A 15,803-nucleotide genomic window follows, 5' to 3' on the forward strand; every position below is an offset into this window, starting at 1 on the left:
ACAAAGTGAGATCAGGCTAGGACATGTTTCCCATAACACATTTCTTTACAGAGTCCCAAGATTTTGTGATGTTTTAGTTTCTAATCAGAAACATGGGGTGGTGGAATGGCATAGTATAGCCTGATCTTGTCAGATTTCAGAAGCTAAGTAGAGTTGGCAAGTGGATGGGAGACCACCAAGGAAGACTGTAGAGGAAGGCAATGGCAAACCACTTCTCTTCTTCACTTGCCTTAAAAGCCCCTTGCTGAGGTTGCTGTAAGTCAGTTGCAACTTGGTGGCCCACACGCATAGTCAGAAACATGCTTTCACATTTTTTAAAGACAGCCAGTTTGTGTAGTGGTTAAGAGCGCCAGCTGCGTGACCTTGGGTCAGTCACAGCTCTCTCAGAGCTCTCTCAGTCCCACCCACCTCATAGGGTGATTATCATGAGGATAATAATAACACACTTTGTAAATCACTCTGAGGGGGAGTTAAATTGCCCTGAAGGGTGGTATATAAATTTAATATTATATTATATTATATTATATTATATTATATTATATTATATTATATTATATTATATTATATTATATTATATTATATTATATTATATTATATTATATATCCTGCATACATTGTAGAAGATATTGAATGTGCCAGTAAGTACAGAGGCATTTTAAAGTTACCATACTTTATGGAGGGCTAGTTCACATTAACATTAAGTGACCTGTTAAAATGGAGTCATATACTTGAGGGAATATCTATGCATTACATTTTAAAATAAAGAGGTATGTGCTTGCTTTGCAGTCATTTCTGCTCCCTATCTGTGATGCTACAGGGGAGGGAAGGAGGAAGGAAAGAAGAAGGAAAGAAGGAAGAAGCAAGGATTGGGCAGATTGGATTCAATTCAACAGCTCCCCTACATGAAGAAGATCAGACCCAAAATGGTGCAACATGAGAGACATAAACAAAAGTTTATAAAAGTTTTATAAAAGTTTATAAAGTTTTGACAGTATATATGGAGTGCATGTTCTAATACATAAAGCAAAGGAATCAGATGTCTATAAGCAGGGCCCCTTAATTTACTGGAGGGAGGCAGTACAGGGAAAGATTTAGGACAATGGTCACAGCACTCAGGGCCTCTTGATGGATGCCCTTGCTCATGTCATCAGGCAGGGGCCCTGAGCAGGGATCATAGTGGGAGTGGGGGAGGGCAGCTAAGGTGCCTAGCACAGGATCAGGGGGCTAAGCAGGATCTACCTCTGTCTGGATGGGGAGGACACTTTGGTTCACCAGTTAGGGAGGGGGTTCCAATCTTGCCTACATCTGGAGCTGGTTTGGGGGCATTGGGCTGGATCCCTCTGTGGGGAGATTGCTGGCCATCTCACCCTGCTGGCCTGCTGTTCATCTCACCCCATTTTGGAGTCCCCTAGAGGGATCTTGGGGGGGAAACCATGCGGGGATGTGCCCAGCTCAGGGGCCATCCAGCTTCATTCCTAGTTGGCAGAGGAGCCACAGAGTAGCTTGCGCCCAGGTGAGGGAATCACGTCACCTGCCATCCCGCAGTTGGTTTCCAGCAGGTGGGCTGGGAGGGGTGCCATGAGATGGCAGTCATGTTCAATGCTTGAATAAGTGCTTTATGCTTCACCAATGCTCCAATGGCTGTAATCAATAAAATTGTGTTTACATTATTTCCCCAGCCCAGTGTGGGTGTCATTTGTTCCCCATTGCCTCCTGCCTCACCCCACTGCCCCCTGGCACCACAAACATCTTTCCTTGCTACTTTCCTGAGGCTTTATTACACAACCAAGTTAGGAGAAATCACTTAGATGTTTCATAGGGGCAACTCTGTGTCAATTACCTGATCACCACAATGATTCCATCAAAGATATTGTACGGGTTTTTGATGTAGCCAAAAGGGCCATACACAAGGAGCTTCAAAAGCATTTCTAGGGCAAAAAGACTAGTGAAGACAATATTGCTGATTTCCAGAGCATTGGTAAGTTCTTCAGGCTGAAAAAAATAAGAAAAATTACACAATTACAAAAATTAAATGAGATAGACCACGAATCTGAAAGTAATGTGAATTATAAGCCAGTGAATAATATATTTATAAAAGATAGCAAGACAAAGCTGGAGAATCTGAGGCTCAATATTAATTTTCATCTTCTGGATTCTTCTTTGGAGACCCCAAAGCAAATATGATTTTGACTTTGGAATCCTGAACAGAGCCAGCATGGTGTAGTGGTTAGAGTGTTGGACTAGGATTCGGGAGATCCAGGTTCAAATCCCCACTCTGCCATGGAAACCTGCTGCACGGCATTAGGCCAGTCATACGCATTCAGCCTAACCTACTTCACAGGACTGCTGTTGTGAGGATAAAATGGAGGAAGGAAGAATGATGTGAGTTGTTTGGGTCCTCGTTGAGGATAATAGCGGGATATAAGTAAATAAATAAAGGTGAAGACGAGGGAAGAAAGGCAGTGTATAAATTTTGTACATAAATAAATAAGACGGGTCATAAGTTGCCTAAATAAATAGATAGATAAATACATTGACCTAGCTGTAAAATTACAAAAACATGAGTCAGTGTGGCTAGACTAGCTGAGCTTCACAGAGGGGAAAGTTAATATACCAGATACAGTTGGTAAAAGGTACTTCCAGCCACACTATTTGTTTCTCAAATATCAGAGCTGGGTCCATCAGTACCCTTAATATCATCACTTGACCAGAAAAAGATAACTTAATTCCCCCTAAAACATGCAGATAGGTACTCTCAAGAACATCAGCCTTCCTGAACAGCATCAGCCGGATTCAACTTCTGTTTGATGTGCGTCAGTTACTCGACTAAAAAAAATTGGCTTAAAAGAGACATAGCTCTATTTGGGAACACAAACGATGAATTATAGATCTGGATGTCAGCATATTCATGACACCCAACTCCAAAGCTCAGGACATTCTCATTAAGGGACACGCGAGTTCTTTTAACAACTTAGGTACTCCATCCACCTTCAACCAGGCAGTTTGTCAGCAAAGAATCGTGCAAAAAAGAATGCAGCTAGAGGCCAAATTGTTGAATCTAATGGGTTTGAATCTTGATATTATCACATCATGAACAAGCTTGAACTGGATGAGATTCAGCTGACAGGATAGCAAAGAGAAAAACCTCTTTGCCACCATCGATATCTTCTCATAGGCCCAGAAATGGGCTCTTTGGCATTCTATCAAGGTTTAAAATATTTTAACATGCATGAGTCTTACTGAACCAAACTGGATTTAGCTGTTTTTCATAAGGCTGCACACAGAACTGGGTTGCTAGTATTGGCTGTGTTTCAAAAGCTACCACGGGGGTGTTGGTAAAATTAAGCAAGCAGATAACTATGTGATTTGGGGGGGGGGGGAGGACATTTAATTCTCTTTCTGGATTTTAAGGCTTTCATACATGCTCGCAGGATTTTTTCACCATCCTTCTTCCCATGAAACATTTCACTTTGCAGAGTTGGAGACAATCATTTTGATATCATCTTGACACTGGAAGATAATACAGAGTGAATTCAGCTGATGCTTGTGAGAAGCCACTATGACAAACCTAAGTTCTTACAAAGGAAATGGGGGGAACGCAAAGACAAAAAGAAGAGCCTAGGCAAAGACACAGCTGTGCACATACAGCCGATGTTCTTTGTGTGTTTACTGTATCTTGGGTATTTTGAACTCCTTTGGCTATGAGCTCACTTGATTACATCATCAGAGTTTTGGATTACTTTTGCATACAGTGCTCCTTAGTGCTCCAGATAATCCAGTTGATCATGTTGACTTGACACTAGATTTTCTACATCAAGTTTTCCCGAAAGGAATAATTCCTATTCACATGAATTATTTCTATTGGGAAAGACTGGGGCCGTTTCCACATGGCTTACCTTGTTCCGGAAAACAGCGAAATCTTACGCGACATCTCTCGAGAAGACACTGTTATCGCGTCTTCTCGTGCAATAACAGCGTCTTCGTGTGTGATTTCGTGCGATAACAGCATCTTCTTGCGCAATTTCGCCGAGATTTCGCTGTTTTCTGGAACAAGGTAAGCCGTGTGGAAACGGCTTGAATGTGGAAAACTTCGTGTCCACGTAAAGGTTCTGGACAGTGCTGCATTATCTTGCCCCTGTGAAAACAAATATCGTGCCCTATTAATCAATATTATAAACTACTGGTCAGATCCAACCAGCTTTTCCACTGGTGAAAAAGTCAGGGTGGTCTCCCTTTGTCTTCTCAAATAGGTTAAGCTAGGAATAATAGGATCTGCATGGAGTACCCCCAGAGTGGTGTGGTGGTTCGACTAAGACCTAGGAAATCAAAGTATGAATCCTTCACACTGCCAAAGAAACCTGCTGTTTGACCTTCAGCCTAACCTACCTCACAGGGTTGTTGTGACGATAAAATGGAGGGGAGAATGTTGTAAGCCACTTTGGGTCCCCTCTGGGGAGAAAAATGGGATATAAATCAAGTGAGTAAATCAATACATAAATAAATAAAATGGCCAAAGATGTATAAATGGGGGCTGTAGTAAGGTGGAGAGATGGGAAGGATTGAGTCAAAAGATTTGGCTGGATCTTATGTTAGAGCTTGAGTCCTTGTACCTATTTAAGTTGCTTAAATCCTATTGATGTCAGTGGAATTTTAGCCACTCAACCGACTGCAGGATGGCAGCCTAGCTCTCAGGAGATTTGTCTTCCATCAAAGAAACAGAATAAAGCCCTAAAGTAAAACAAGGGAAAGGATTACAGCTTAATACTTTAAAAATTTCTGGCTCTTTACTGTGTGTTCAACAAAAGATTGAGTTAAATATTTACAAGTATACATGTAAGATATAGAACAAAACTGTGGATGGCTGAGCAGTCATTTCAGCAACAAGCTGGGGCCTGCTCCCTCGCCAGAGTTTCAGGTGTGTTCATAGGACTATCCAATAGGATTCTCAGTCAGCTGCCTGGCACAGGCCAGATATGTTCTTAAATCCCACCAGAAATCACCTTCATGTCCTGTGTCCTTTCATCATTTGTATGAAAAAATGGGATCTGCGAGCCCTGGAGGGCTTTAATGGGCCAACAGCATCTCACTGGTCTGCCAAACTGTGAGTTAATATGTCCCTTTTTAAAACCTCCCAAGAAATCCCATACCCTCTGGGTCTGGGAGCTTCAGGGTGGTATTCAAGTGCCCGAGCACTAAGCAGCTCCATGCCTTTTGTTCTGAGCCTGTTATGACTAGAGATGGGCACGAATAGCAATATGAACAAAAAAAAGCCACGAACAGCCCAATCTGCTGTTCGAGAACAAGCTGTCCGTCAGGCCCCATTCTAAATGAACAGGTGGTCGTTGCAAGCCTTGTTCGTTGCTGTTTGTCAAGCCAGACAGTCTGGCACCTGCAATCAATTCCCTTGGCAACGTAGGCAGGGATTGTCTGAACTCTGTCTGAACTTCTGCTGTTGCCCTGGAAACCCCAATCTAAGCCCAATTTAGCTTGATAGGCAGGTCTTCCTTCCAAATGTGGAGCTCCAAATTTGTTACAAGAGAGCAAAGACCATGGGGGAGGGGGGACTCCCAGCTCTGGCTAGTCTTTGCAGACAGTGGAGAGGGAGAGACAGCTGCTGTTGGCATTTTGATAGCGAGACAGGCAGAGTGCATTGGAGCTTGAATTCTCTTTGTGTGGGGTGGGATATGGATCTACCCCTTCAGGTTCCAGGGCTGCTGCCAGGTTCTGGAGCCAAGCTATTATTTACTATTGGTACCTTTCCTGCTGCCTGCTCAGGTAGGGTTTCTGGGAGTGGTGCAGTATGGATCTACCAACCCTCAGGTTCCAGGGCTGCTGCCAGGCTCTGGGGCCAAGCTATTATTTATTATTGGTACCTTTCCTGGTGCCTGCTCAGCTCAGGTTTTTGGGAGTGGTGCAGTAGGAATCTTGACCAAACTTGGATGATGGCTGGAGGAGAGCCTGCTGGCCCCCACGGACAGCCAACCATGCACATGTTCATGAACAGGGTCGTATTCGTGGTTGTTCGTGAGTCCCTGTTTGTGGATGGCAATGAAAAACGAACATCATGTTTGTTTTTTTCTGTTCGTGCCCATCTCTTATGACCCATTTTATTTCTCTGTTAGATCTTTCCTTTAACCCTTTTCTTACACCCTCTGGGTAGATTGCTGCCACCAGGAATTATTCCAAAATAAGTAAATTAAATTTCCCCTTTAATAACGTGCCTGAACATCAGGCTCCTTCATGGGACTGCGTGGACCTGAGGATAGGAATGATATATAGGAATAACATATACTCTGGGATGAACAAAAAAAAAACCCTTTTATTTTTACAAGAAGTGTATCGATTTACTTAAGCTTGATGGTTTCAAATATAGTTAACAATTCTTAATGTTTCTTTTCATAGGCTCAGTCACATAGATATATATAATCTTTCTCAAGCGCACACTCAGTTTGCCTGCTTCAGATAGATCACTCTCTCACTCAAATGTACACAGACTTTCTCTCAGGCGCACACACAGCTTGCCTGTCTCTAAACCAGAATCAATATTTCTCTCAGAAATGCATTTCCCACCCACCCCCCTCAGGCTGCACACAGCTTGCCTGTCTAAAACAGAAAAGCTACTTTCTCTCTCAGTGACTAAAAACACTAGTTCACTCCGCCTACACTCTCAGTCATCAACCAATCATCTCACTCACTCATCCCCCTCTTTCACCCTATTCTTCATCTGTACCACACCAAGCATTTAAAGACACGCACACACACTTAAAATCACCACAGTGCCTGACATGATTTTTTCTCCACAGCGTGCACCAAGTGCCATATTCTCAAACCTCTGAGAAAACCAGGACCTGCTGTTCACACAAGTAGGACATGCACATGCTCTGTTCTTTTCAGTGACGCTATGCTTGATGCTACATGTGCATCTTTAACCTGAAGAGTGCTGAGGGGGAGAAAAACTAACCTTTTTTTGGTTTGCATTACTTTCCTGCAAAACTGCGGAGTATGCATTTATAAACAGACCACAACCATCTCTCTGAGCAATTCCCTGTTAACCAAATATTGCGTTCTTCATTGAGCTGGGGAGAGGCAAGATGGCCCTTATTAGTACACAGATTTACTTTTTCTGCACGTCTTTAAAGGACATTTGATATTAAACTCATTTTTCATCTCAAGTCAACCAGCCTTTCCATTCACCCACCATATGTATACAAATTATATATCAATCCAAACTCATACGGGCAAGCAAGTTGTACTATGAAGCGATTTCAAATGGCCTTATTAAAACATGTACGTTGAATGGGAAAATATCTTATTTACAATCTCATTGGCACTGAAGGATTTGGCATGTAGCTATTTTTATCCTGGAGGCTACATTATTCTGAAGCAAATACTGAACGCTCCCATTGCCGAAATGCTAATCTTCTGCTTAATCTAGCATCCTACACTAAATTCTTATGCAGTTTCTTCTTGAAATATCACTCAGTCCATTCACTCACCACCACTCTCTGTAGTCCTATAAGAAAATTATATATCAAAATTGCCCAGACTTAATTCGCATCTAATGCAAGGAGGCGGAAACCATTTATTACAGTCAGTTTAAATAAAATCTGGCTCTATGTTTAAACTGTTTCTAATGATGACATAGTTTCTGCCTCTATTATGCCTCCAACTGTCATTCTGTGTAAATAGAAGACACTAGCAGTAGAAAAATAAACATTGTAAGAAAACTCAGTTTCCATGTGTATTTTTTTTTAGTAAGCAAGTCAGGTTAACCACACAGTTTTTTGCAGAAAAATATCAAAAGAATTAAAGCAGCAATGTAATTTAGAGATTTTAAAAACTCTCTCTGCTCAGCCATATTAAGAATGTAAGGAAATGCTTTGATTAGCAAAGTATAATGATAGGCAGTACCAGTACTGAGTCTTCTGAGTACAATTCCCCCATTCCATTTTCAATCCAATACATTGAAATAAATTGTAGAGAATTTATTATGCATAGTAAAGGCAACAATGGAAATGGTAAAGGATAGCGTGGAGGTCCTGGGCTGCCAATCCACTGCCCCCAGAACCTGCCCCACACCTCCACTCAGCTGGCCAGCGGGGGGGGGGAGCATCTGGGGGGAGGCCTGCATGCAAAGTGCACAGGCACTTCCATATTGTGCTGGAAAATAATGTTATTTTCTGGCACAACAAAGAGGCTATGGATCACAACGGAGAACGATTCACTAAAAATCACTCTAAATCAGCGATTCACTAAAAATCACCCCAAATCAGCAAAACACCCCCACACGGCCTATAGCTTTTTGCATCATACCAGAAAATGATGTCATGGCCATGGGAAATAAGTTCTTGCTGCCCCCCCCCCCCACCTTCCCCTGGCTTGGCCCCTGGTGGACCTGTCAACCCTGATGCCTCACGATCAACCTTGCATCGCTTTTAGTAATCATCACATTCACTAACAATGAAATCCTAAGCAGAGTTAACTCGGCTTAGGATTTCACTGTAAATGTCATCCTCCTAGCTGGAAGCTACTTTACCGCAGCTACAGAATGGCTGTGACTTAAATGTTTCCTTATGCCAACTACAAAGTTATGCTTGATTGTATTCAAGCACTTGGGTGGCGCCGCGTTGTCTTGCAGGGCCCTGAAGTGCTCCTGTGCTTCGCAGTGGGCCAATTTTGAGTAACACATGAAGAGGGGAAGAAGAAGGTAAGAGCCCGGTCTCCTCCCCCTTCCTGCCAGGAGGGTAAAGTGACCTGGCAACCCTAATGCATGCTGTTGTGCTGTACGTGAAGCTGTTCAGCAAACTCTGATGAGTGGTTTCATGATCACTTGATCTGATCATCCATCAATTGCGGGGATATTAGTGACTGATGATTATGATGTGAACGAAGCTCACAGACATTTGTGCATTTGATGTGTGTGCATTTCCCCCATTACTGCTTTCTGCATATTCAGGTTAGCAATACTTGAAGTACACACCACTAGCTGTGAATTGTCTGAAAAGACATGAACTAATTTCACTAAGGAAAATGTTCAGATTTCATAGGACCTTTTTCAAGTCATAGCTGACTTATGGCCAGGGCTGGTGCCAGGGTTTTTGGCGCCTGAGGCGAGATACCTACTTGCGCCCCCGCCTCCGCTAACCAACTTGATATTATAAGCTTAAAAATGATGAATTTTAAATACATCTCCAAAATTATACCTTTTCCAGCCTGCTTTCAGTATTCTTGGTGATTGGGAGGGGCAACGGCATAGCATGGGCCGGGACAGGAGGTGGCAACTCTTGCCCCATGCATATGTGCAAAGTGTGCACGCACTCCGGTCCTGAGCGATGACGTCACTTGTGACATCATCGCACAGGAGCGTCCCCCTCACTTGAGGTGGGTGGCAGTGGTAAAGAGGCAGGGAGGCAACCCACTTCCCTGCTCACCTCCTTGCTCGCTGCTACGCTGCCTGGGCGCCCGGCTCACCGGGAGCCAAGCCAAGGCAGGCAGCAGCAGCGAAGGGGCAGAGAGGCAAGCGGAATGCAGCCCACTTCCCCGCTCACCTCCTTGCTCACTGCCGTGCCACCTGGGTGCCCGGCTCACCAGGAGCCAAGCTGAGACAGGTGGCAGCAGCAAAGGGGCAGAGAGGCAAGCGGGGCTGCAGGCCGCTTCCCTGCTCACTGCCAGGCCGCCGGAATGCCTGGCTCACGAGGAGCCAAGGCAAGGCAAATGGCAGCGGCAAAGGGGCGGAGAGGTGAATGGGACGTGGCCCACTTCTGGGTCGGGGGGAGTCATCCAGGGCTGGCACTGCACCTCCTTCAGAGTTCAACGCTCGAGATGGCTACTGGCACCACCTCCACAGATGCGCCGGGCCTGCTTATAGCAACCACTGGTGGGGTTTTCATGGCAAGGGACTATCAGAGGTGGTTTGCCAATGTCTGTCTCTGCAACCCTGGTCTTTGTTGGAGGTCTCCCATTCAATTACTAACCAAGGCTTAACTTCTGAGATCTGATGAGATCAGGCTCACCTGGGCTATCCAGGTCAGGGTATTCCATGAATGTATTCTCTCCTTTTTTTTTTGCTTCTAAACCCATGTGCTATTATATCATCAGCAGTCTGCTACAGGGCTTTGGTGCTGGGACTGTATGCATTTTGTGTTCAATTTATATGTGAAACAACAGAACATAAATAAATAAAAGCAAACTAGTATGGTCACCTGCTCCAGGCTGTGTCTAATCCCAACATGTTATGGACACAGTTTATTTTCTCATATACCAGCCCTTTTAACAACAGACAAATATAGAGATCTTTTTGTCAGTAGAAATTAGCCAGTTTCTTCTCTCATTGCCTGAAGTGCTGGAAAACATTACTAATAATTACCCTGAGCTCAGAAGGGCTTCACCTACCAGATGCCACTATAAAACCATCTGGACCCCCCTACACCTGCATTTTGAAGTAAAAGGAATCCAGAATTGGTGTTAATGCCTTTGGTTGGGTTGAAGGTATCAAAGCAGTTCTCTTTTAGTGTTGGCGAGAAATATAGCTCACTTCTATTGTTTATCTGACAGGAAAACCATTAGCTGCAAAGACCTTTTTAAAAATAAACGGCAGCCTACATTACAGCATTTGACCCTATAGCCACACTGTTCCATTAGGTCTCTGTAACCTCAAAAGAATTCAAAGATTAGTTTAAAATTGTGTGGAACAATCTGTTGTTGTGTTTGAAAAATTAATAAAATATATTTTTAAAAATTTTATGGAATTAGTCATTGCTTCTACCATGGGTCCATTCAATAGCAGAGATTTTTCCCCTCTCATGTTGATCACAGAGCACCGAAGGAAAAATAAACCCCACCTTAATTCTTCTCCTGTAAAATCCCACCAAGTCATGGCAGAACGATGGGGAGGGGAATACATTTTGACATCTGCATACAGTAATAGATATCTCCCCACCCGATTTCCAATAACTTCCATCTGTCCTGGCCCTGGTATACATTTATGTGGTGTGAGATTGTGCCAGTGGCTCTCAGGAAAGCTCAGAACAAGAATCTTTTGTTAACTTTGGTACAGAGATCCCGAATAATGATCTGTCATTTTCAGCTGAAATATAGGGCCCTTTGCCCTAATCTCCTTGATTGCCGCCTATTAATCTAGAAGTAGTTCAGAGATCCAAAGCTGAGCAGCGGCACTCATCCACAAAATACTCCCTGACAGCTCCAACATAAGCAGAGAGATACTGGCCTAAGTTCCCTGCAGTAGTCACTCAGGCTACATCCAGATCATCTCTGCACTGCTGCATGTACTAGTATTCACCTTTCAAGATGGCGACGGCACTGGCAATGGTGGCGCCAATGGCTTTGTGTCCCTCCAGCGCCTAAAGCCCGGGCCTCTCCAGCCCTGTCCAGCTGCCCTCGGCAGAGAGATAACCACGGAGCCTGTGAGTGAAAGCAAGTTGAACACATTGGTGCAGAAGCTTCATGACTTTTTGAGTCACTCTTCTGAAGAATCTGAGGATGCAAATTCTCCTCCAAGAGTATCGGAGAGCAAAAATACAGATAAAGTTAACATGCCTCAAAATTCTCAAACAAAAAACAGCAGGGAAGAGGGTAGTAGCTCATCTGAAAAATCTAAATCATTAGGATCATCACGCTCTAAAAGGAAACCTACAGTTGTAACAAAATATGCTGCCTCAGATGATAAATTTTAGATAAAACTATGTGTCACATATGCCTCCTGCATATCTGCCATGAATGTATGTGTGTTCCATCTATGGCTCCTGACAATGGGGGAAGTTCTTTATTGCTCTGTGCCTGTTATCTTGCAATGGTTACTTTCTCTTTCTCACTCCGTTGAGCTAGTGTCCTTGACAGCCAGCCAAAGCTGGCTCTTGGTGTTCTCTTCTTGAGAACCAAAGATAAGTCTATCTTTCTCACTGCTTGCTCTAAATAAGGTCTCACTCCAAATACGCCCCCCCCCCCAGGCTAATAGTCCAAATTAAGGTGGGAATATGCCCTATAACTTACACTGATAGTCTTACTTATGTCACTTCTGCCAATTTCACTGTCTATGAACCTTGTACTGAATGGATCTCTAATAGAGTTACTTCAACTGGAACACATGTGTGTTAAATGTGGGGAACTTGGGGACCTAACTGCCAGGGACTGACACTATGAATCAAGATGTTTCCAATGAAAACTCAGAAAATGATGTTGATACGAAAAGCTTGCCTAAAGGTACCGTAGTAGTACAGCCAGAGCCAGTGCTTAATGAAAACAAAGATGACTTTAAAGGATTTGAATTTAATTCAATTAATTTTTCAGTTAATTATTTTATTTATTTATTTATTTTATTCAATGCATTTTATAATTCAATTAATTTTATTTACTTAACCAAATTTAATTTAGTATTTAATCATTTATTTAATTTATTTGATTGCAATCAATTAATTAAAATAATTTAATTGATTGTATAGTTGATTGAATTTAATGAGTTTGCAATTCATGGAATTGCAGACTTCAGTTTTTAATCAACTGAAGTGATTCATTTTCCCTGAAACAATGAACGTGTCCATCCCATCTACCCAAAATTCCAACTTTGGTGTAGTATGCTGAGGGGAGAAAAGTGTGCTCCAAAAGGGAGGGAGAGAGAACACCTTGGGAATGATTAGGTTTAAGTTTAGTTTGAAAACAACAACAATAACAACAGATGAGTACTTGAGTCCAGTGGTGAAAATTAGCTGCCACCATTCACAATGTGAAGCAAGGGCTCTGACACTATAGGAGGAGGAGCAGAACAATGGCTGGAGATTGCTCCAAGATTTCTGTTTAGCCCATTCACCTATGTCTTTTTTATCTCTTTAATGATGACCAGCTTTTGGGGGGGCAAGATAACCCAGAAGCAGAGAGTTACTCAGAGACAAGGTGCAGCATGGACTTTTTTCCAGCCTTGCAATCAGTAGCACGTAACGCAAGAAAGAGGAGAGGGGGCTTAAAGGCACTTTTTTGCACTATCCATATTACAGCAACACTGTCTCTGTATAGCCAGGTCAGCATGTGGGGAGGAAGGAGGACAGGGCAATCCATGACGATGCGATCTGTACTCCATCTTTGTTGACATGCAGGTCTTTGTTAGGAAGCACCCTTCACAAACAGATGGTAAGAAGAAACTGACTGCTAGAAGATGAGAGGATAACATGGTGGTGTGGGTGGGATACAGCTAACTTAGGCTACTTTTTCTCATTAACAGCTGTCCTATTCCCATCAAGGGTGGAGTGAGTCCTGTTTAATGCAGAGGGCCTTACTTCCAAGTATACATGTTCAGGATTTGGCTGAAGGTTACCTTCAGTCTTTGTGTGAAGGCCACTTCTGCGTGTTCTGTTCACTGATATTAGCATCTACAAGCATCAACCCCTACAGGGCTGGATCCAGATCCAATGGTGGAAGGACTGCAGAACTTCCCTGCCCTCACCCAGTCCCTCTGGACCCCAGGCAAGTTGATTCCCAGGGTTATGTCCCTTGCAGGGAGTAACAGTCACACAGATTCAGGACTGCAGAGAAGAGGGAGGAATGGGGGAAAGTCACCTCTTTTACCAACAGCAGTGCTGCTTCGATGCAAGACCGAGTGATTTCACCCTCTTCCCTCTCCTCACTGCAGCTGTGATCTACACAGCTTTTATGCCACATGGATCCCAGGATCCTCTTGGGTAAGATCCGTGAGCATTAGCGCCTTCTCCTGACATTCTGCTGGTTCACAATGACTGTCTGATGTTGATAAAATGCTAAGGCCCAGCTGAGGTTGTGGAAGTTCCCTCATATGCAGAGTGGGGCGGGGGGAGTCATTTATACGTGATTGATTTGTCCTCTATTAAACTAAGTAGAGTTTGAATTCTTTCTGGAAAATATTCAGAGCCAAGAAGATTCTTCTAGGTATAATAGTCTAGGAAGAAGCTTTTGGAAGAGTTGCTTGTGTTTTAAAGCAACATCCTCTTGGCAGCAACAACCATTTTTTACTAGATCAGCTGTAAGGCCAAACAAAGGTGGAGACCACAAGATGGGATTGCTCTTCTGGCAAAGATCACATTTGCTTATTTGTTTGCTACAGCAAAGACCTAGTGACAGGAAATTACTAATTATGCTCCTTCGTATATTAATTTACTCTCCACACTTGGTGCTCAAAGATAATTTACATGGCTGATGCACAAATTGTTACCATGGGATGACCTGACCCCTCATGCTAGTTCTGCTTGCAATAAATACAACAGAGCGTAGTGTGCAAACAAGCTTATAGCAGTGTCTCTGCTGAAGCTTATATCCTATTTTTGTAAAGCGACAGTAACCTAACTCTCTGACTCATTGACTTTCCGTGACATTTAGGATTCTAAGCAAGGCTGATCATACCCACACATACCTCAGATCCAAATCTGAAACCAAAGAAAACCCAAATCCTGAAGTAAAAAGCAAGCACTGAAAATTATGCATGGAATCAGAGAATCTAGGGAACATATTCAATGTGAGCCATGACCATCCATCCAACCTATCACAGATCAGCAAATGCAATTCACTTCACAAAGGGCCACAAGCAAAGAACAGACGGATTTCAGAAAGGTGCTTACAAGGCAGATAACTTGAGATGACTCATGGCACAAGTCAAGTGACAAACTCCAAAGGACGGCAGAGACACCTCCCCTATAACTTCAGGGAAAACTCCCTGATCTAAAATATGTCCTTGAATTGCAAGCACAAGTGAATCCAAAAGAAATTTAATTTTCAATTTGTTAAAAAAGTTTTACAACTGAACCCCCCCCAAAAAAACAAATATGAGTAAAACAAAACAAAAAAGAACACCAAAGGATGTACGGTGATTTGGGGGTGGGTTAGCTTCCCTTGTTCTTTATAAATTTTATTTGGGTCCACTGACAGTATATCGCACATTTGGTGGTCATGATTATATCCAAGAGGTATTTGATTTCAATGGAAAATAATTTCTACCTGTAACAGCCCCCTACCCACCCAACAGGATGACATCTCAAGATCTGTACCCCCACACCCAACGGAGACTCCCCCACCTCTATATTACAGATATTTCCTGAATCCGTAAAAGGCACAGAACATTTCTAGATTCAACTTCCCCCACCATCCCATTGGGATGAAATTTTCAGGGACTACAGCCCTTACCTGGCTGGGAAGAGGGGAATCCTTTCTGCCAACCTGCACAGTCAAACAAAAAGATCCCTGTATTGTCGAAGGCTTTCACGGCCGGAAAACGACGGTTGTTGTGGGTTTTCCGGGCTGTATTGCCGTGGTCTTGGCATTGTAGTTCCTGACGTTTCGCCAGCAGCTGTGGCTGGCATCTTCAGAGGTGTAGCACCAAAAGACAGAGATATCTCAGTGTCACAGTGTGGAAAAGATGTTGGCAGGTCATTTGTATCTACTCAGGAGGGGTGGGGTTGAGCTGCCACAGCTGCTGGCGAAACGTCAGGAACTACAATGCCAAGACCACGGCAATACAGCCCGGAAAACCCACAACAACCAAAAAGATCCCTATTTTACAGATCGTTAGAGCACGCAAAACAGATATTTTGACAAGTTCTTAATCCATTTGATGAGAGTTTCATTCTTCGATCTTAATTCTAAGACAACTCCCCAACATTAGGGTCTGGGGCAGGCAGAGGTTGGGGATAGAGGCGTATTTTAAATCGGAAATGGCAAGGGGCGCTATAAACCCTACATATATATGCACACAAATTTTGCTTGCAGTTCCTTCTGCCTTGAGCAGGTTTCTGGATTGATGGCAAGCAATTTTTCTAAATGAAACTTGC

At 43.2% G+C, this 15,803-nt stretch overlaps 1 protein-coding gene across 2 annotated transcripts in view; it reads right to left on the reverse strand.

Moving 5' to 3' along the window:
- Nucleotides 1-15,803, reverse strand: part of CACNA1G (calcium voltage-gated channel subunit alpha1 G) — a 252,600-nt gene that overhangs the window by 143,136 nt on the left and 93,661 nt on the right. For both annotated transcript variants that reach the window (XM_054978817.1, XM_054978816.1), the window contains exon 9: nucleotides 1,841-1,992. In XM_054978817.1, coding sequence (XP_054834792.1) covers nucleotides 1,841-1,992 — 152 coding nt within the window. The remainder of the gene's footprint in view (nucleotides 1-1,840; nucleotides 1,993-15,803) is intronic.

The sequence above is a fragment of the Eublepharis macularius genome, chromosome 4 (genome assembly GCF_028583425.1).
Source record: "Eublepharis macularius isolate TG4126 chromosome 4, MPM_Emac_v1.0, whole genome shotgun sequence".
NCBI classification, from domain to species: Eukaryota; Metazoa; Chordata; class Lepidosauria; order Squamata; family Eublepharidae; genus Eublepharis; species Eublepharis macularius.